This window comes from Microcebus murinus, chromosome 2 (assembly GCF_040939455.1).
Source record: "Microcebus murinus isolate Inina chromosome 2, M.murinus_Inina_mat1.0, whole genome shotgun sequence".
NCBI classification, from domain to species: Eukaryota; Metazoa; Chordata; class Mammalia; order Primates; family Cheirogaleidae; genus Microcebus; species Microcebus murinus.
The window spans coordinates 19,612,305-19,634,763 of record NC_134105.1 but is presented as its reverse complement, the minus strand read 5'-3'; the positions used below and the strand labels follow the sequence as shown (position 1 = coordinate 19,634,763).

The window sequence follows — 22,459 nt, the reverse complement described above, 5'->3', positions numbered from 1 at the left end:
GCAACCTCAAACTCCTGGGCTCAAGCAATCCTTCTGTCTCAGCCTCCTGAGTAGCTGGGACTACAGGCATGCACCACCATGCCTGGCTAATTTTTTATATATATATCAGTTGGTCAATTAGTTTCTTTCTATTTATAGTAGAGACGGGGTCTCGCTCTTGCTCAGGCTGGTTTCGAACTCCTGACCTTGAGCAATCCGCCCGCCTCGGCCTCCCAGAGAGCTAGGATTACAGGCGTGAGCCACTGCGCCCGGCCTTTAGGTAGCATTTTTAAGCTGGCTTTGATGTTTTGGAATAGAGTAGAACATAAAGAAAAAACAAAACCTCACACCAGAATAGTATAGTTTGGAATTTTAAAATTCTAAAATACTTTAATAATTAATATTGATGGGAAGACTGATATACAATGTAATTATTTATTTTACAAGATGATTCTGTACATCAGGGAAGTATCTTGAAGTACAATACACCAGACTTTTATTTCTTTTCTACATGATTGTGAGTTTCTATGTAAGTTGGTACTTACATAGAAAGGGAACACAGAATCCATTTTATATACACAATACAAACAACGCCTGAACAGACTTGACCCCCAAAGTGTCTTGTTTCAAAAGAACATTGAATGAGATGAAAGATTAATCAGATTCCTTGGTGGCACACAGAAGGCAGACTAGTAGCTCAGGAAATCAAATCCTGTTTCAGGCTTGGCACATTAAGGGTAAGAATGGAAGTGAAAGAAGGGTTTGAAAATGTCACCTCAGACCACAGAGAATGCTGGCAGAAGCAGTCTCCAAACCAACAAGATAGAATGGTTAGAAATTGTAAAGTTAGCAATTAAAGTATGGCTACCTTATAACCAGACCTTTAATAGAGGAATCATTAGTAGAATCATCACTTATCTTCCCTCAGTATCCCAAGTGTTAATGAACTTCAAGGAGATGTGGATCTAGTATTATTTCCATAGCCATAAAACATTTGACAATAATGGAGAAATCCCAACCCCTCCCCCCCTTTTCCCTATGCAGAGAGAAGATACTGCCTTTTAAGGTCACTTTGGATTCTTTGTTTTGATCTGATATTCTGCTTCTTCAGTAAGTCTTATGTGGATGTGAAAGGAGAAAAACCTACTGAAAGATTATATAACATAAAAAATGACAGGGACCTACAAAATAAATCACAAGAAACCCATGAAATTGCCACAATTTCTTGAACATTAAAGTGAAGGCAAAGAGCCACATTCATCAGTTAAATAAAAACTATTTTTTTCTTCTACTTATAGTGTGGATGGGAATTAGAGGGAAATAGTGAGGCTGTATGATTTTCACTAAAAATTTAAACAAAGCAACGAAATCTTCTGTTTTAGGAAATCATATTAATGTATATTACACAGAAAGGGGAGGGGGTGCTGAGCCAATGCCCAGGCACCAAATACATTGGCTATGGTGTGGGAGAGGAAGGGTGATGAGGTGGAAGCTGTCAGAGGGCGTGAGCAGAATGGGTGCTGGAGTGAAGAGGTATGGGGGGGCAAAGTGCACAGAGAAGAAGAGGGGGCAGTGGACCACGATCTTGCTACCTTCTTGCTCCTCCAAAGACTTGTCCCTATCTAGCACCCACATCCCTTAGGATCTTGCTGTGATTCTGGCTGGAAGTGTGGAGACAGACAGCTCACAAATGCTCCCACAGAGTCGATACAACTCTGCGTTATGGAGAATACATTTATTGGTCAAAATGACTTAGAATATCATTTGGTACAATAAAAGGACAGCCTACAAAATTTAAGCCATGAGTCAGTTTTCTGCCAAGGTGGCATTAATATTAAGGCTTTTTCTTGTTTTTGTATATAGAAAATATATATGCTTTTGCATTTAACCAACATGGATTCTGATTGTAGCTCAGACTGCTTAACAGACAAGAAAAACATAAGTTCCCATTACTTGAAGATCATTTTTAATAATCAGGATGATGTGAAAAAAACGAGGAATGTGTCAGATCCTGAGCTTCCTCTCAGGCTAGAGTGCCTGAGACTATATTGCTGTGTCACAAGAGGTACTGTGCAATGCTTTCATCTGACATGCCAGTGTGGTATGAAGGCTTTTCCTGGAGGTGGGGACCCCTTTAACAGAAGGTCGGGAGCCTCCAGAAGGTTTTGCCTACCACAAGTTGGATTTAATGGCTGGAATTTAGCACCTGCACAAGTAGGTCTCACACCCAGGGCAGGGCAGGTAAGGCTAGTGGTGCAAACTGTGCCTCAGCACAGGCAGTCATCTTGGGGAGAGGGTGTGGTATAGCTAATAAGACCTGGAACCTGCAACTGGTCTAGAGCTTTGGTGGCTGGTGAGGGAAAAGTCCCTCGAGTATGCTGCGATATCAAAAGGTTCAAAAGCACTAACAAATGTTCAGTTTTGCCCCAGGGCAGCATGTGAGAATCTGTTCCAGTGAAATGCTACATTCATAGAAGTGCTGTTCACCCCAGAATTAGAACCCAGAGGATGCAATTCTGGCTGTGTTGGGAAGTGCTAAAGTTCATTCCATATGTCACTCTGGAGACTGAAATGGCAAAGCAGTCCTGTTTGGGGGGGAGGGTCGTTTAGTTCATCTTTCAAATTTTGGCATCAAGGACGATGGTAGCTAAAAGAGATGATCAAAAAGAGACAAGTTACCAGATAATGTACATTGCTTTGCTATTATCGTATCAGTAGTAATGAAATGTTATATTCTAATTAGAACTGCCTCTCCTCTGGCTCTAATTCTTTTTCTTTTTTTTTTTTTTTGAGACAGAGTCTCAGCCTCCCCAGTGGCTGGGACTATAGGCATGCACCACTATGCCTGGTTAATTTTTTATATATATATATTTTTTACTTGCCCAGCTAATTTCTTTCTATTTTTAATAGAGATGGGGTCTCACTCTTGCTCAGGCTGGTCTTGAACTCCTGAGCTCAAACGATCCACCCGTCTCGGCCTCCCAGAGTACTAGGATTACAGGTGTGAGCCACCATGCCCAGAGGAGAATACACATTTTTATCTTGTTTCCTGCTGTATCCCAGGGACTTAGCACTTATATATCTTGTAGTAAGTGTCAGTAAACATCTGTTGAATAAACTGTTCACCTGAACTCCTTATCACCTTCAGAGATCTCAAAAAATACAAGGTAAAAATTTAAGAGTCATTTCGATTACTCCTTTATTTCATTCCTGGAATCCAACAAATTGCCAACTATCATTGATTCTATATTTGAAATGTCTTTCAAATCTATCTCCTTTGCATTCTCACTATTACTTCCCTGGTCTGAGCTACAACTATGCTCACCATGACTATTTTTTTTTTCTTTTAGGCTAGTCAAGTGAAGCAGTGGGAGTGGAGAAGGAACAAAGGAATCTGTGACTGGTTGTGATCAATTAGCTGTAAATATCACTGCACTCAGACCAGCCCACTATGACTATTCCAGTCACTTCCTGAACAATTTCTTTGCTGCTAGTCTCCTTCTATATCACCTTCCAAAGTTCCAACAGAGTTTGTTTTTGTTTTTATTATTTATTTATTTTAAAGCCAGTCAAATTTAGCAGTGGGGGGTTGAATACCAACTTCAGTGACACTAATGTTAATAAGTTCTGATAACCCACTACCATTGGACCAGCTACTGTTCAAAGAATTTGCCTTTTCCACTCCTATCAGGTTCAATTAAAAAATTCTGTAATCAAGATAACCATTTGCCTATATGGTGATGAAAAAACACTTAACATTATATTTTCCATCTCTGCTTGTTCCTTCTTTTTATAGCAAGCTCTGTAATTGTTATTATGTAGTTCTTTCATTTAGTGTCTTTTCATAAATGTCTGAGAGAGTCATATAAAGATACTTTAACTGATTGCATTTGTGGCTGGCTGATTCTTTAGATATTGTAGGTTCTTATTCTTAATCACAACAGTAATTCCAAATCAAAATACTTTTTGGCTTATTTCATGAAGACAGCTAATTAAAATTAAGTTTATTTATTAAGTTGGTAAGATCAACTGTGCTAAAGAACTGAAACCACAGAGGCAAGGTCTTGTCTAACAATCTCCTTATTCATAACCTGAGAGAGTGAAGTGCAAGGAAGAGAGCACCTCAAAGCCTTGAAGTCATTCATTCCTTTCTCCAAATCCTGATTCTGTAATTTACTAGGAAGTCAAGCAAGTTATCACTTCTGAGCCTCCATTTCCTCACTGATAAAATAGGGACATTAACACATCTTGCAGGTTTGTTTCGAGGATTAAATAAGATAATATACATAAACTGCCACACTCAAATTAGCATTTACTATTGTCTTTTATTTCTCATCCCTTTCTCTGAATGTAGTCTTCTTGTCCTCAACACTGTGTATCCTCTTTTTTATCAATGTCATTATAACCCTTCATATCTGAAAACTCTGGATTTTTAGGGGGAAGCTCTACTTAGCTTATAGTACTAGGTCTTTTGGATCTTACCGTGTAAAATGTTTGCTCTCTTCATGAACCTCCATCTCTGAGCTTTTAAATTCATTTAATTCTTTTCTTATGGCAGCCTGTGGAGTAGAACAAAATGTTTCAGCTTCTTCCTGCTGCTGTGCTATAGCAGTGTGACTTCCCACCTATTCTCTATTGTGCTCTGAGCACAATATACATCACTTTCCTGGACACCATTCATCTCATAATAAACCTAAAACCTTGAGTTTAATCAAAATATGTGAAAAACCTGAAAGAGATATTGTAGCTTTAATAGTTTTCACAGCATGCAAAAATGCTTTTCTCATTATAGAGGTGAAATATGGGTAATTACTAAAATATACAACCCATAGTCCCTCCAACCAAACATAACAACTGTTAAAAATGATTTCCTTCCATTTTTTTTTACTCTGTTATACAGTGGGGATTTTTTTTTTTTTTTTTTTGAGACAGAGTCTCACTTTGTTGCCCTGGCTAGAGTGCCATGGCGTCAGCCTAGCTCATAGCAACCTCAAACTCCTGGGCTCAAGGAATCCTTCTGCCTTAGCCTTCCAAGTAGCTGGGACTACAGGCATACGCCACCCATGCCTGGCTAATTTATATATATATATATATACATACATATATATATATATATATATATATATATATATATATATATAATTTTTTTTTTTAGTTAGCCAATTAATTTCTTTCTATTTATGGTAGAGATGGGAGCCTTGCTCTTGCTCAGGCTGGTCTCGAACTCCTGAGCTCAAACAGTCCACCTGCCTTGGCCTCCCAGAGTGCTAGGATTACAGGTGTGAGCCACTGCGCCCGGCCTATAGCAGGGATTTTGTTTTCTTCAGTGTTGGTGGTGGAGTCATTAGTATAAAGTTTTGGTTTCTACATCTTGGCATTTTGTATCCTCATTTGAAATTTACCATTATATTAAAACTAGAAGCTTTGTTTGTAGTTCTCCCTTCTAGTTAGTATCTTGCAACCTTCAAATAAAAGAGAAAAAGAGAGTGCCTGAACAAGAGAGTGCTTTCCAGGTACCTTGTCAGCAGGGGTCAGTTTGGTCCAAGGTTTGTCAGCTCGCCGATCATAATCTTGAGCATCTGTTACCTCCACATATTCATTAAACCTCAGAATCTTCCTGGCAAGTAGTTCAGCCACAGTTGGTCTTTGACTGAGCTGAAAGAAATGGAGTTTGTTAGCCAGGAATTAGGTATCAATCATCTATTCAAATTGCTTCTAACCCAGTACTTCAACCTTCATCACACATTGGAATCACCTGAGGAGCTTTAAACACTACTGATTCTGGGTCCCATCCACCAAAGATTCTGGGCAACAGGATATTTTTTAAGCCTTTCAGTGCACAGCTAAGATTAAAAAGCACTGCTATAATCTAGTGCTTCTCAAACTTTAATATGCATACAAATCATTTGGGATCTGGTTATGGTGTAGATTCTGATTAAGCAGGTCTCAGGTGGAGCCTGAGATTAGGCAGCTCTTACAAAGTCCCAGGTGATGCCAATGTTGCCTGGTCCATGGCCCACATTTTGGGTAGCAAGGCTCTTGTAAATTTTATTTCAACGTGAATAATACCCAAGATAGCAGATTCTGTAACACATTATGCTTTAAGGTTGCACAATAATGTAATGTAACCTGCTCAACATGAAGGCATTAAATCCAGCCATTGCTTCTAATTATCAAGGATAATTCCTCTGTTTTTGGGGAGGGAAGGAATGGGCTAAATCAAGAAAAGAGTATATAGATCCTTTGCTCTCCTGGAGAATTCTTATAAGTTTTAATAAATATCTAGAGAACTCAGACCAAATCAGAATCTACAGGAGGTAATCACAAACTTATGGCAGGAAGGAAAGGAGAAAAGGATTAATCCCTGGCTTTAAAAGTTAACACAGGTCTAGTTAAGGAAAGAATCTATCCTAATTGACCTAGGACTAATGAGAAAATCATGGTTTTTTGTACTTTTCAGGTTTTACTACTCAGGGTTACTTAAATTCTTTCCCTCATTAGAAAACAATCAGTTTGTTTTACAAAATTGAATTCTACGCACTTCTCTGGTTACTGTCTTTACATATCAATGAGTTTTAGTGTCGACATCAAAATCACAGGACTACCAAATAAATGATCAAAATTTATTTTGTCATAGGCCGGGCGCGGTGGCTCACGCCTGTAATCCTAGCACTTTGGGAGGCCGAGGTGGGCGGATTGCTCAAGGTCAGGAGTTCGAAACCAGCCTGAGCGAGACCCCGTCTCTACCAAAAATAGAAAGAAATTAATTGACCAACTAAAAATATATATACAAAAAAAAATTAGCCGGGCATGGTGGCACATGCCTGTAGTCCCAGCTACTCGGGAGGCTGAGGCAGTAGGATCGCTGAGCCCAGGAGACTGAGGTTGCTGTGAGCCAGGCTGACACCACGGCACTCACTCTAGCCTGGGGCAACAAAGTGAGACTCTGTCTCAAAAAAAAAAAAATTTATTTTGTCAAACATTTATTGAACACCTTGGGCTAGGCCTGTGTGAGATATTAAAAATGAGGAGAAAAAAAAACCTCTTGATAATGTTATTTTCTATACTTGCATCATGTATATTTTCATAGCAACCTATGGCACTTAGAGTCAAATTCATTTATTTCCAAACAGGTTATTCAAACATAACACAATCAACTGAACACACAGACAGCAATACCTTTCTAGTGAGGCGACGTTTAATCTCTCGTTTTTCGGCCTGACGATCAGCTTCATTTTTAGCTATATTTGACAGTCAGAAACAAAGAATATTACTTCAAAATGGCTGGAGGTGTCTTTTCAATTTGCATATCAAACTTTTAGTAATTATACCAGTTATTTCTATTTTTTTTTTTTTTTGAGACAGAGTCTCACTTTGTTGTCCAGGCTAGAGTGAGTGCCGTGGCGTCAGCCTAGCTCACAGCAACCTCAAACTTCTGGGCTCGAGTGATCCTCCTGCCTCAGCCTCCCGAGTAGCTGGGACTACAGGCATGCGCCACCATGCCCGGCTCATTTTTTATATATATATATCAGTTGGCCAATTAATTTCTTTCTGTTTATAGTAGAGACGGGGTCTCGCTCTTGCTCAGGCTGGTTTTGAACTCCTGACCTTGAGCAATCCGCCCGCCTCGGCCTCCCAAGAGCTAGGATTACAGGCGTGAGCCACAGCGCCCGGCCTATACCAGTTATTTCTTATAGGTCCAAATGAGAATAAAATTTGGGGATGGCTAATTAATTAATTAATTGTCAGCTGGTATAGTCAAATACTTAAGGCTGGGCAGAGTGGTTCATGCCTGTAATCCTAGCACTTTGAGAGGCTGAGGTGGGAGGATAGCTTTGAGGCCAGGAGTTGAAGACCAGCCTGAGCAACATGGTGAGACCCTGTCTAAAAAAATTAAATAATTAGCCAGCCATGATGGCGCGTGCCTGTAGTCCCCCAGCTATTTGGGAAGCTGAGGCAGGAGGATGGCTTGAACCCAAGAGTTTGAGGTTGCTGTGAGCTATGATGATGCCACTGCACTGTAGCCTAGGCTACAGAGTAAGACCCTGTCTCAAAAACAAAAACAAAAACTTCAGAACAAAGATCAGCAAGCTATGGTACCAAATCTGGCCCAGTTGCCTTTATTTTTACTACCTATGAGGTAAGAATGGTTTTCACATCTTTTTTTTTTTTTTTTGAGACAGAGTCTCACTTTGTTGCTCAGGCTAGAGTGAGTGCCGTGGCGTCAGCCTAGCTCATAGCAACCTCAATCTCCTGGGCTCAAGCAATCCTTCTGCCTCAGCCTCCCGAGTAGCTGGGACTACAGGCATGCGCCACCATGCCCGGCTAATTTTTTTTTTTGTATATATATATTTTAATTGGTCAATTAGTTTCTTTCTATTTTTAGTAGAGACAGGGTCTCAGTCAGGCTGGTTTTGAACTCCTGACCTTGACCAATCCGCCGTCTCAGCCTAGCCTCCCAGGAGTGCTAGGATTACAGGGGTGCGCACCCAGCCGGTCTTCACATCTTTAAATGGTTTTATAAGTACCTACAAAATAGTTATTAATTTGCTTTTTGGTCTATAAAGCCAAAAATATTTACTATGTGCCCTTTAAGAAAAAACTTGTAGATTTCTTGCTCAAGAGTACCTGCTTCCAGAATGGGCAATGGAGATCACATAAATTTTCATGTGATATGTTTATAAAGGCTCCCACATTTTAAATTTTACTTAGTGATTAAGTTATGAATATTCAAATAGTGCTGAGGGAACAGGGAATGGGTTGGTCAAACTAAGCATGCCCACAAATAACCCCAAGAAAGCCTAAACCTCTTCAGTGAGGCTTTTAAGGCCAAATTTCACTCTATACTCTAGAAAATCAAATCAGTACTACATTAGAATGCTATTTTGGGAAGTTAATTATTACACAGACAGCAAATTAAATACATGGTCCTATTTTGTGACTCTAGAGGCAAGAAAGTCTTAAGGGATTAAAGTGGGAGGAAAACTGCTTCATTTGGGACTTGCTTTGGGCCTCAGCCCTCAGATTCCACTAGGAACAGGAAGGCCTCCACCACATGCACAGCTACCATGTCAGCTCCCTGAAGACACAGAAAAGATGGGCACACCTCCCACATACTGTCAAATTCTCCCAAATGCCCAAGGCCCAGGACACTGTCACAACATTAAAACAAAATTTTCTGAGGTATCATAGTACACGAAACAATACCATAAGAACATCTTCCAAGGGAAGCTTGGGGGGATTCTTTTCCTTTAGGTGAAAAAATATGAACAGTCCTTTCCTGGCTGGAACACTCTCTCCTTAGTCATTTTAACAAATGCTTCTTTTCTCTTTTATATATAGTACAGTCAGAAACATACCAAAAAAACTACACAACTTTATTTCCATAGCCACACTCACGTTGTAATATATTTCGTTGTTCCAGTTCTTCTGGTGTTGGTCTTTGACTCAGGCGCCTAAAAAGGAGATAAAGAGGGGTATTGTGTATGTTAGACCTCTCAATCTTGTTTATAAAGATTTTTGTTTGCAATAGTTTTTTTTTTTTTTTTTTTTGAGACAGAGTCTCACTTTGTTGCCCAGGCTAGAGTGAGTGCCGTGGCATTAGCCTGGCTCACAGCAACCTCAATCTCCGGGGCTCAGCGATCCTACTGCCTCAGCCTCCCGAGTAGCTGGGACTACAGGCATGCGCCACCATGCTCGGCTAATTTTTTGTATATATATTTTTAGTTGGTCAATTAATTTATTTCTATTTTTTTGGTAGAGACAGGGTCTCGCTCAGGCTGGTTTCGAACTCCTGACCTTGAGCAATCCGCCCGCCTCGGCCTCCCAAAGTGCTAGGATTATAGGCGTGAGCCACCACGCCCGGCCCGCAATAGTTTATATTAGCCCCTACACAATAAGAAATCAATAATTTTTCAAACTGATATATTTGATTTATCTGCATGCTTATAAAATAATTTCACATTGAAAATGCTAACACAGATATCACATTGAAAAAAGGAACTGTATGTGCTAACAGGAGGCCAGGATTTAAGTTCTAGCTCTGACATTAATAAGAGATACTACCATAAAAGACCTTGAGTGTCCTCATCTGTAAAATGAAGGTTTGGACTGAACTGGTGGGTCTGAAACAAATTTGCCTCTTCAAAAGCATTAGAGACTTTGTTAAAAACACAAATTCCCAATGCATGTTAACAAGAAATTATGATTCAGAAAATCAGGATGAGGAATGAGATTTTACCCAGATAGTTTTTTCTATATATATTAGTTGGCCAATTAATTTCTTTCTATTTATAGTAGAGACGGGGTCTGGCTCTTGCTCAGGCTGGTTTTGAACTCCTGACCTCAAGCAATCCACCCGCCTCGGCCTCCCAGAGTGCTAGGATTACAGGCGTGAGCCACCGTGCCTGGCCATAAAACTATGATTTTAATTGTAGTCCTCTATATAAAGTTATTTGATGAAGTTTCTTACCTCATCAACAGTTCTGAGATGTTATCAATGACAACCTGTTATTTCTGGAATCAGGAAAGCTATTCATTTCTTACCTTTAATTTATACTTCTCAGGTAGTATTTGAGCTACCTGCTAATTTTTCAACTCTTTAGTTGCCTGCATGAAGAACTCACAGCCCCATTCTACATATAATTTATAACTTTATATATTTCAAATTTTTCTTTCTAAACACTATCTTCTTTTTTAAATGTTCTTTAAAAAAATCAGCTTTATTAAGGCATAATTGACATACAATACATAAATATGTACAATTTTGCACATATTTAACATGTATAATAACTTTTGACATTATTCACCTGTGAAATCATCACCAGAATCATAAGAATGAACATATCCATCACTCCTGTATTTGTTTCCTATGGCTGCTCTAAGAAATTACCATGAACTGGCTTAAAACAACAGATAATAATTCTCTCCTAGCTCTAGATGTTAGAAGTCCTAAATTAAGGTGTTGATAATGTTGGCTCCTTCTGGAGGCTCAGAAGAAGAATCTGTTCCATGTTTCTCTCCTATCTTCTGGTAGTTGCCAACAATCCTTGGTGTTCTTTGGCTTGTAGACACATCAGTCCAATCTCTGCCCGTGTTGTTACATGGCTATCTCCATGTGTGTCAGTCTACGTCTGCATCCAAATTACCCTCTTCTTATAAGAACACCAGTCACTGGATTAGGGCACACCGTATCTAGAATGATTCCATCTTAATTTGAATAACTGCAAAGACCCAACTTCCAAATAAGGTTACAGTAACAAGTACTAGGGGCTAGGACTTGAATATATCTTTTTGGGGGACATAATTCTACTAACTACAAACCCCATCACATTTCATCATATTGTTTTATAATCTCACTCTCGTTAGCCCAAGGCAAATAATGATCTGCTTCTGTAACTATAGATTTTCTAAAATTTTATATAAAATGAACTCATATAGTATGTGGTCTTTATTGTCTAGCTTCTTTTTATTCAGCATCATTGAGATCCACTCACATTATGACATTATAAATAGTTTTCTTTTTTGTTGCTGAATAGTATTCCATTGCATGAATATACCACAAATTGTTCATTCATTTACCTATTGGTGGATATTTGGGCTGTTCCTAGTTTTTGGCTATTACAAATAACAGCCAATGGAATGGCAGGGTCATATGTAGGAATATATTTAATTTTTATAGAAACCACCAAATTGTTTTCCTAAGTAGTTCTATTTTACATTCCTACCACCAGTGTAGGAAAATCCAGTTGCTCTTCATCCTCAGCAACTCTTGGTATTATCAGTCTTTTATTTATTTTATTTTTTATTTTTTTGAGACAGAGTCTCACTCTGTTGGCCAGGCTAAAGTGCTGTGGCATCAGCCTAGCTCACAGCAACCTCAAACTCCTGGGCTCCAGTGATCCTCCTGCCTCAGCCTCCAGAGAAGCTCAGAGTACAGGGGTGCACCATCACACCTGGCTAATTTTTTTTATTTTTAGTAGAGATGAGAGTGTCACTCTTGTTCAGGCTGGCCTTGAATTCCTGATCTCAAGTGAACCTCCCGCCTTTGCCTCCCAGAGTACTAGGATTACAGGCATGAGCCACCACACCTGGCTGTCAGTCTTTTAAATTGTGTAATCTTAGCCATCCTAGTAGACTTGTGGTAGTATCCTATATTTTATGTTAAAATTTCAATCCTTATTTTATTGTGGTAAGAATACTTAACCTGAGGCCGGGTGCAGTGGCTCACGCCTGTAAACCTAGCTCTCTGGGAGGCCGAGGCAGGCGGATTGCTCGACGTCAGGAGTTCGAAACCAGCCTGAGCAAGAGCAAGATCCCATCTCTACTAAAAATAGAAAGAAATTAATTGGCCAACTAACATATATAGAAAATATTGGCTGGGCATGATGGCGCATACCTGTAGTCCCAGCTACTTGGGAGGCTGAGGCAGGAGGATCGCTTGAGCCCAGGAGTTTGAGGTTGCTGTGAGCTAGGCTGACGCCATGGCACTCACTCTAGCCTGGGCAACAAAGCGAGACTCTGTCTCAAAAAAAAAAAAGAATACTTAACCTGAGATCTACCCTCTTAACAAATATTTAAGTGTACAATATTGTTAACTATAAACACAATGTTCTACAGCAGATCTCTAGGACTTACTCATGTATAAGTACAAGTTTATACCTACTGATTTGCAACTCCCTATTTCCCCTCCTCCGACCCTCCAACCCTTGGCAACCACCATTCTACTTTCTGCTTCTAAGAAGATGACTATTTTAGATGCCTCACAGAAGTAGAATCATACAGTATTTATTCTTCTGTGACTGGCTTATTTTACTTATCTTTATGTCCTCAAGGTTCATCTATGTTGTTGCACATTGCAGAATTTCTTACATTAAGGCCAAATAATATCTTACTGCATGTATATACATTTTCTTAATCCATTTGTCTGTCTATACATATTTGAGTTGTTTCTACATCTTGGCTATTATGAATAGTGCTAGTGAATGTGAGAGTGCCAACACCTCTTCAAGATTCTGATTTCATTTCTTTTGGATAAATACCTAGAACTGGGATTGCTGGATCATATGGTATTCTATTTTTAAGTTTTTGAGGAAACTCCATACTATCTTCCATAGAGGCTACAACATTTTGCATTCCCATCAACAATATACAAGAAGTCCAATTTCTCCACATCCTTGCCAACATGTGTTGTCTTTTGTTTTGTAGATAACAGCCATCCTAATAGGTGTGAGGTGATACCTTGTGGTTTTGATTTGCATTTCCTGGATGATCAGTGATGTTGAGCATCTTTTCATGTGCTTACTTGTCATCTGTATACCTTCTTTGGTGATGTGTCTTAAAGTCTTCTACACATTTTTAAAAATTGGGTTGGTTGTTTTATTGAGTTTTGAGAATTCTTCATATATTCTAGATAATAAAGACCTTTACCAGATACATAACTGCAAAATTTTCTTCTGTCTGTGGCATTTTACATTTAACAATGTCTTTTAAAAAACAGAAGTTTTAAATTTTGATGAGGTATAATTTTATCAGAATCATACTTTCAAGTCCGTATCTAAGAAATCTTTGTCTAATCCAAATTCACAAAAATCTTCTGTTTTCCACTAGAAATTTTTATAGTTTTAGCTCTCATATTTTAGTCTATGATAATTTTGAGCTAATTTTTACATATGGTACAAAGTATGGACCAAAGTTCATTACTTTTGTATATACATAGAGATGTAAAATATGCATATAAAAACACTGGAGGCCGGGCGCTGTGGCTCACGCCTGTAATCCTAGCTCTTGGGAGGCCGAGGCGGGCGGATTGCTCAAGGTCAGGAGTTCAAAACCAGCCTGAGCAAGAGCGAGACCCCGTCTCTACTATAAATAGAAAGAAATTAATTGGCCAACTGATATATATATAAAAAATTAGCCGGGCATGGTGGCGCATGCCTGTAGTCCCAGCTACTCGGGAGGCTGAGGCAGAAGGATCACTCAAGCCCAGGAGTTTGAGGTTGCTGTGAGCTAGGCTGACGCCACGGCACTCACTCTAGCCTGGACAACAAAGTGAGACTCTGTCGCAAATTAAAAAAAAAAAAATAAAAAAAAAAAAAAATAAAAAAAATAAAAACACTGGAAAAGAATATTATGATTATTTATAGCCCCATAGGCCAAACCCAACCTAAGACCTATTTTGTGTGGTGAAAGCAAAGAACTATTTTTACATTTTTATAGGTTGTTTAAAACAATGACAGATTCTGCAGAAGTATGTTCTGTGTCTAAAAAAAAAAAATAAAAGAAAGTAAAATATTTAAAAATTTATTTAAAAAAAAAAAGACAGAGGCCGGGCGCTGTGGCTCACGCCTGTAATCCTAGCTCTTGGGAGGCCGAGGCGGGCGGATTGCTCAAGGTCAGGAGTTCAAAACCAGCCTGAGCAAGAGCGAGACCCCGTCTCTACTATAAAATAGAAAGAAATTAATTGGCCAACTGATATATATATAAAAAATTAGCCGGGCATGGTGGCGCATGCCTGTAGTCCCAGCTACTCGGGAGGCTGAGGCAGAAGGATCCCTCGAGCCCAGGAGTTTGAGGTTGCTGTGAGCTAGGCTGACGCCACGGCACTCACTCTAGCCTGGACAACAAAGCGAGACTCTGTCTCAAAAAAAAAAAAAAAAAAAAAAAAAAGACAGAGACTGTATGTGGCTGGCAAATCCTAAAATACTTACTGTTTGGTTCTTTATAGAAAAAGTTTGCTGAACTCTGGTTTATAGGATATAAGATTATGGCTGGTTTATTTTTTTCCTTTTTTTGTAATTTTCAAACTACAATATAATGAACATGTCTTTCATTACTTTTATACTAGGAAAAAATCTTTGCAAAGTTTTATAGAAAGAAGGGAGCATTATTTTAGTTTTCCCCACATACTGATTAAAGCTATGCTAATGTGTCTTCCAAGGGTCTAAAAAAAAGACTGTTCCCAGGTCTTGGGAATATGTATGGTGGCAGACAAGAAGGATGAGTTCCCTGCTCTCACAGAGCTGAGGGATGAGATGGGATGGCATGGGGAAGACAATAAACAAGTAAATAACAACAGCCAGAAGTGTATAACCAGAATCTCATCATGAGGAAACAATCATAAAATTCTAATTTAGGGATATTCCACAAAATAAGTGGCTTGTTTTCTTAAAAAAATGATAATGTTATAACAGAAAATAAATTTTAAAAAAAGCTAAGGAACTATTTCAGATTAAAGGAGACAAAAGAGACATGACAAGTACATATAATATGAAATCCTAGACTGGATACCAGACCGAGGAAGAAACTGCCATTCAAGACATTACTGGAGATAGCAGAGTAGCACAGTACAAGTGTGCTGGGCCCATAAAGACATTACTGGGTTAACTGATGAAATTGAATGTGGATGGTGCACTAGACAAAAATATTGTATTGGTGTTCAATTTCTTGAATTTGATAAGCATGCTGTGGATATGTAAGAGAATGCCCGTGTTCATAAAAGATGACATGCTAGGCCGGGCGCAGTGGCTCATGCTGGTAATCCTAGCACTCTGGGAGGCTGAGGCAGGCGGATCGCTCAAGGTCAGGAGTTTGAAATCAGCCTGAGCAATAGGGAGACCCTGTCTCTACTAAAAATAGAAAGAAATTAATTGGGTAACTAAAAATATATAGAAAAAATTAGCTGGGCATGGTGGCGCATGCCTGTAGTCCCAGCTATTCAGGAGGCTGAGGCAGGAGGACTGCTTGAGCCCAGGAGTTTGTGGTTGCTGTGAGCTAGGCCAACGCCATGGCACTCTAGCCTGGGCAACAGAGTGAGACTCTGTCTAAAAAAAAAAAAAAAAAAAAAAAAATGACATGCTGAAGTACTTAGAAGTAAAGAATCATGATGTCTACAATTTATTCTCAAATAGTTCAGAGAGAATAAAAAGTATGTATGTGTGTACAGAGATAGTAAGCACACAATAATCATTAAAGCAAACAAGGAAATGTTAACACTCTTCTAAGTGAAGGGCAGATATTCTTGTAACTTTTCTGTAAGTTTGACTTGTTTATTTAAAATAAAATGAATGAATGAACAAATGAATAACACACACACACACACACACACACACACACACACACACACACAAAATCTCTGTGCCATAACACATTCACTGCCATACTAGAAAAAAAATTTTTCCCTGGGGCCATGGTATTTTATTAAAACAATGTGAGTTAAATGTAATGCAATCCACGTTTTTAGAATTAAATTGTCAATATTAATCATAACAGTAGAACATCAACAAGTTAAGATTTTCACGAACCAACTGCATCGTTTTACTTCACCAGGCTCCGGGCTTAAAACTAGTGTGAGTTAAATACAACTCACAGGGCAGTTATGTAAAGGGCCAGACCCCTAACCTCCCTTAAGATGACCTTTTGAGGCCGGGCGCTGTGGCTCACGCCTGTAATCCTAGCTCTTGGGAGGCCGAGGTGGGCGGATTGCTCAAGGTCAGGAGTTCAAAACCAGCCTGAGCAAGAGCGAGACCCCGTCTCTACTATAAATAGAAAGAAATTAATTGGCCAACTGATATATATATATAAAATTAGCCGGGCATGGTGGCGCATGCCTGTAGTCCCAGCTACTCGGGAGGCTGAGGCAGAAGGATCACTCGAGCCCAGGAGTTTGAGGTTGCTGTGAGCTAGGCTGACGCCACGGCACTCACTCTAGCCTGGACAACAAAGCGAGACTCTGTCTCAAAAAAAAAAAAAAAAAAAAAAAGATGACCTTTTGGTATCACACCCTGATGCACATCTAACAAACTGATTTCTAGATTGGTGACCTGTGAGTTATGGACACTGTCTGAACAAGGAAAGGCCTCTGTTTCCCTTTCCTCTAATCTCCCTTAATTTCAACAGTAGTCAGACCACAGAGGTCATACAGGCCGACTATATGTTTAAGAAGTCACAGAGAATGGTTTCAGGATCCAAAACATGTCTATTGGAAGACAAAGGGCCAAACTTGTCCCTATGTAAAGCATACACAGTAAAGCCAGGTCTCTGAGGTAGGAGAGAAGAATATATTTTCATTAATGGACATCTTTGATTAATTATTTTGTAGGAAATTATGCTAGGACTTCAAACTCCTTTTCCTCTTCCTGCTGGGAAAAATATCTGTGCTGGGCAAACATCTGTCTATATACCTGGACTCGTATGGGTATTATGCAGGAAGCTAGCCTACATTCAGTTTCTCTATACTTCTGGTTGTAGTTGACTTGAAAAATATAATAACAGTTTGAAAGGAGGCAGTTATAATAAACATGTGAAACAGATGCTATAATGAAAAATATGGGTGTGATTGTTTATTGGGTTGGCATCTCATGGTTGAGTTCCCAGATAAAAAAGTGACTTGCTGTCCCGGGAACCACCATGACTTCTCCAGAAACCTTTGCAAAATGAAGTATCTATTTCATAGTTTAAGGCTCTCAGAGCCATCTAGTTGCTTAATTTCTAAATTCTTAGAGGATATTCAATTATGTCCAATATGTATTTTTAAAAATCCACATTTAAAAAGAAAGATAAGCCAGGCACGGTGGCTCACGCCTGTAATCCTAGCTCTCTGGGAGGCTGAGGCGGGCGGATTGCTCAAGGTCAGGTATTCGAAACCAGCCTGAGCAAGAGCGAGACCCCGTCTCTACTATAAATAGAAAGAAATTAATTGGCCAACTAATATATATAGAAAAAATTAGCCGGGCATGGTGGCGCATGCCTGTAGTCCCAGCTACTCGGGAGGCTGAGGCAGAAGGATCGCTTGAGCCCAGGAGTTTGAGGTTGCTGTGAGCTAGGCTGACGCCATGGCACTCACTCTAGCCTGGGCAACAAAGTGAGACTCTGTCTCAAAAAAAAAAAAAAAAAAAAAGAAAGATAAATGAATGCCCCACCACAAAGTAAACATCTAACATACATACCAGCATAATTAAATTAATCTAAGTAAAGGCCTACCGAATCAGTGTGTTCCCAATCTGGTGCCGTATTTCATTCCACTCCTCCTTGCTTTTATGAGGCCACGAATTCAAGTTCAATTCTGGTTCACTGGGTCTGTGGTTCAACTTCATTGCCAGTGTGTCTTTCCTCTTCACTTTGTTGGCCAGAGCACCTTTGCACAACAGGAAGAAAAAAATGTATAAGCTTAAGGGTTGAGCCAAAGGCTCAACCTCACCTGGAGCTAAGCAAGAGTCTGAATAAAAAATAACTCCCTGCTTCCCCACTTGGCTTCAAATGATCCAGCCAAATATTGAGGTGGGGGTAAAGTCAAAGGCACCTAAAAATCTTTTTTAGCCAGATGGACTCAGATGGGCAAAATATACATTTTCTCTTCTACCAGTCCTCTATATTTTTCCCATTACTAAGAGTTGCTAGAGAAGAAAGAATTTAAAAACAGGACAGCCCTCTAAATGAAAATATAAAGGCAGCCAGGCACTGTGGCTCACGCTTGTAATCTTAGAACTCTGGGAGGCTGAGGCAGGCGGATCACTCAAGGTCAGGAGTTTGAAACCAGCCTGAGCAAGAGTGAGACCCCGTCTCTACTAAAAATAGAAAGAAATTAATTGGGTAACTAAAAATATATAGAAAAAATTAGCCGGGCATGGTGGCGCATGCCTGTAGTCCCAGTTATTCGGGAGGCTGAGGCAGGAGGATCACTTGAGCCCAGGAGTTTGAGGTTGCTGTGAGGTAGGCTGATGCCATGGCATTCTAGCTCAGGCAACAGAGTGAGACTCTGTCTCAAAAAAAAAAAAGAAAGAAAAAAGAAAGAACATAAAGGCTTTCACATTAACACATCTCACAGTCTATTTGTTTTTTCTTTGTTTATTTTAGTTTTTTTTGTGATCCTCCCTCCTTGGCCTCCCAGAGTGCTAGAATTACAGGCATGAGCCACTGCACCTGACTGTCTATTTGTTTTTAAACCTGCTTTTCCACTTTTATAGATCAGAATTCTATTATCTGCAAAGATTTGTGGGCATGAACACGGTTTTCTTTTTCTCTGTTCTGTGACAATAGCTCATCAGACCAAAGGAAAGCATCACTTTTGTTTTCTTTTTTTTTTTTTCTTTTGTGGAGACAGGGTCTCACTCTGTTGCCTGGGCTAGAGTACAGTAGCATCATGATAGCTCAGGGAAACCTCAAATTCACTGGCTCAAGCGATTCTCCTGCCTTAGCCTCCTGAGTAGCTAAGACTACAAGTGTGTGCCACTACACCCAGCTACTTTTTCTATTTTTTGTTGAGATGGGGTCTCACTATGTTGCCCAGGCTGGACACTGGCTTCTGGCCTCAAGCGATCCTCCCGCCTCAAAAGTGCTAGGATTATAGGTATTAGCCACTATGTCTGGCCTGTCTTTTCAACTTTACTCATGTGCCAACTTTCCTCTACTCCATATTCTTTAATACCATTAAGGTGAATAGTTTTTAAATAACAAACAAACAAAATTCTGAAATTAGTACAGCCACTATGGAAAACAGCATGGAGGTTCCTCAAAAAACTAAAAATAGAACCACCATATGACTCAGCAATCACAGCTGGGTATATATCCAAAAGAAAGGAGATCAGCATATCAAAGAGATATCTATGCTCTCATGCAGCTCTGTTGCATGAGATAAGATAAGGAATCAACCCAAATGTCTATCAATGGACAAAAAGATAAAGAAAATGTGGTATATATGCATAATAGAATATTATCCTGCCATAAAAAAGAATGAAATCCTGTCACTTGCAGCAACATGGATGGAACTAGAGGATATTATGCTCAGTGTTATTTAAGTCAGGTGTGACAAATATTAATATTGTCTTTAATATTAATTAATTAATATTATCTTTCTTAAGCCAGAAAGACAAATATTGCATGTTGTCACTCACATGTTGAAGCTAAAAAAATTGATCTCACAGAGGCAATGACTAGAATGGTGGTTACCAGAGGTTGGGAAGGATAGCAGAAGGGGAGATACAGAGGAGTTGGCCAATGGGTACAAAAATACAGTTAAATAGAAGGAATAAGATCTAGTGTTAGTTAACAACAATTTATAATATATTTCAAAATAATCAGAAGAGTAGATTTGGAATGTTTCTAACACAAAGAAATGATAAATGTTTGAGGTGATGGATATCCCAATTACCTAGATTTGATCATTACACATTGCATGCTTATATCAAAATGTACATGTATCCCATAAATATGTACAACTATTATGTCTCCATAAAGCTGAAAACTAAAAAAAAAAAATTAAAAAAACCCCAAACTTGAATGACTCAAATCTACTTGGGTCCCTCTTACAGCTTGTTTTTTTTTTTTTTTTTTTTTTTTTGAGACAGAGTCTCGCTTTGTTGTCCAGGCTAGAGTGAGTGCCGTGGCGTCAGCCTAGCTCACAGCAACCTCAAACTCCTGGGCTCCAGCGATCCTTCTGCCTCAGCCTCCCGAGTAGCTGGGACTACAGGCATGTGCCACCATGCCCGGCTAAATTTTTATATATATATCAGTTAGCCAATTAATTTCTTTCTATTTATAGTAGAGACGGGGTCTCGCTCTTGCTCAGGCTGGTTTTGAACTCCTGACCTTGAGCAATCCGCCCGCCTCGGCCTCCCAGAGAGCTAGGATTACAGGCGTGAGCCACCGCGCCCGGCACAGCTTGTTTTAACAGAAGGATGACAGCAGTGTGAGACAAAGTAAAAACGTAAGCAGCTGGGTTTGCTCATTTCTGCTTGCCAGCATAATTTCACAAAGCCCCTGGCTGTTAAGATGTGCAGCTCTCTGGAAAAATGCTTTGACGACAAAATAGGAGAAAGGACAGGGCCACCTACATCGTCTGCATGAGTCACTATATTCCTTAAAAGATAAACGACCCTAGTCTTTGCTTTTCCTGTACGTAAGATAATGTCCGACAGGGTTAGTGATTATGCTTCTGTAATCTATAACAAGATGTACTCTTACACCCAAACCTTGATGTGATTCTGCTTTAATCTAACTTCTAAGCAAGCTCGATGTGATTTTTCACGTACTGAACCCTTACCACCTATATATAAGTAGGGGCTGATATACTGTGTTGGAGCTGTCTAAAGGACTGCCCCTGGGCTATATAGGCCTTACTCTATGGTTCTCGGTAAGACTTCTAAAAAAACTGCTAACTTTAATTCTTTAAAAGCTTGATTTTTTTTTCCTTTAGTCAACAGCAGGAACAATGACTCCTTCACAGTGGTTTCAACATCAATTAGCCAGATGACTCTATGGGACAGGGTGCCTGTTTCCATTCATTTTACACTTGCTAAGACTGGCAAATAGGTTTATCTGTAAAAGAATTTTCTCTTTTGCCTTTCTATCCCCTTCTTACTCTGATGGCTTTCATCTTCATCCTCTTCATCTCGGTACTGAATGGGCCCCTCTGAATCAGAGTCACTTTCCTTCTCATCTTCTTCCTGCAGATACTGTGGTAGCTTAGGAACCACTGAGGTAGACATCACATCTTCACTGAATGCAGATGGGCAGATCTGCTCCTCTTCTTCATCGTCTGGACTAACAAATTAATGTAATTATATTTTCTTTTAAGAAACAAAGAGGATAACTGATTTGTAAGACAAAGGACTAAAATAACTATGGAAAAGTCTATAAATGAAATATTAATAACTTATAATTCTATCCTTTAACTTTAACCATCTTGCTAAGAAACTTTTTAGCAGCTATTAATCAAAGGGCTATGAGTTCAAGTCCCAGCTCTACCACTTACGAGGTACTGGTGGTTTCTAGAATTTGCCTGATATCATTCTTACAAGCCTACAGAGTATATATCATTCCCATTTACAGATAAGATAACTAAAGAGCAGAAATGTTAAGTTAACTTATACTACTATAAGCTTAAAGTGCGTGTAGACCTGGAATTTGAATCCAGAGCTATTTTACTTTAGGCGAATGCTCTTAAGCACCATGTTATACACTGCCTTCCTTATGCCATATAAAGCTAGTGGTTTTAATTTTCATGTACTTAAGTTTGTAATGTTTGTGTCATCATGGAAATCTCCATTAAAAAAATAAAAAAGGGCTGGGCGCGGTGGCTCACGCCTGTAATCCTAGCACTCTGGGAGGCTGAGGTGGGCGGATTGCTCCAGGTCAGAAGTTCGAAACCAGCCGGAGCAAGTGCAAGACCCCGTCTCTACTATAAATAGAAAGAAATTAATTGGCCAACTAATATATAGAGAAAAGATTAGCCGGGCATGGTGGCGCATGCCTGTAGTCCCAGCTACTTGGGAGGCTGAGGCAGAAGGATTGTTTGAGCCCAGGAGTTTGAGGTTGCTGTGAGCTAGGCTGAAGCCACGGCACTCACTCTAGCCTGGACAACAAAGCGAGACTCTGTCTCAAAAAAAAAAAAATAAATAAATAAATAAAAATAAAAAAGAAGAGTGAAATCAGCAGGGTAAAAAAAGTCCAAATTCTAGGACTTACCCTTTTGGTAAAGAACTTT

The 22,459-nt window shown here is 39.4% G+C and overlaps 1 protein-coding gene across 17 annotated transcripts in view; it reads right to left on the bottom strand.

Moving 5' to 3' along the window:
- Positions 1-339: 339 nt before the first annotated feature.
- PHACTR4 (phosphatase and actin regulator 4) overlaps positions 340-22,459 on the bottom strand; it is a 105,308-nt gene continuing 83,188 nt past the window's right edge. For all 17 annotated transcript variants that reach the window (XM_012750640.2, XM_075995758.1, XM_075995765.1 and 14 more), the window contains 7 exons: positions 21,335-21,516; positions 17,959-18,112; positions 9,379-9,434; positions 7,159-7,220; positions 5,497-5,634; positions 4,462-4,538; positions 340-2,626 (listed from right to left, as the gene is read on the bottom strand). In XM_012750640.2, the coding sequence (XP_012606094.1) occupies positions 2,611-2,626; positions 4,462-4,538; positions 5,497-5,634; positions 7,159-7,220; positions 9,379-9,434; positions 17,959-18,112; positions 21,335-21,516 (685 nt within the window). In that variant the 3' untranslated portion in view covers positions 340-2,610. The remainder of the gene's footprint in view (positions 2,627-4,461; positions 4,539-5,496; positions 5,635-7,158; positions 7,221-9,378; positions 9,435-17,958; positions 18,113-21,334; positions 21,517-22,459) is intronic.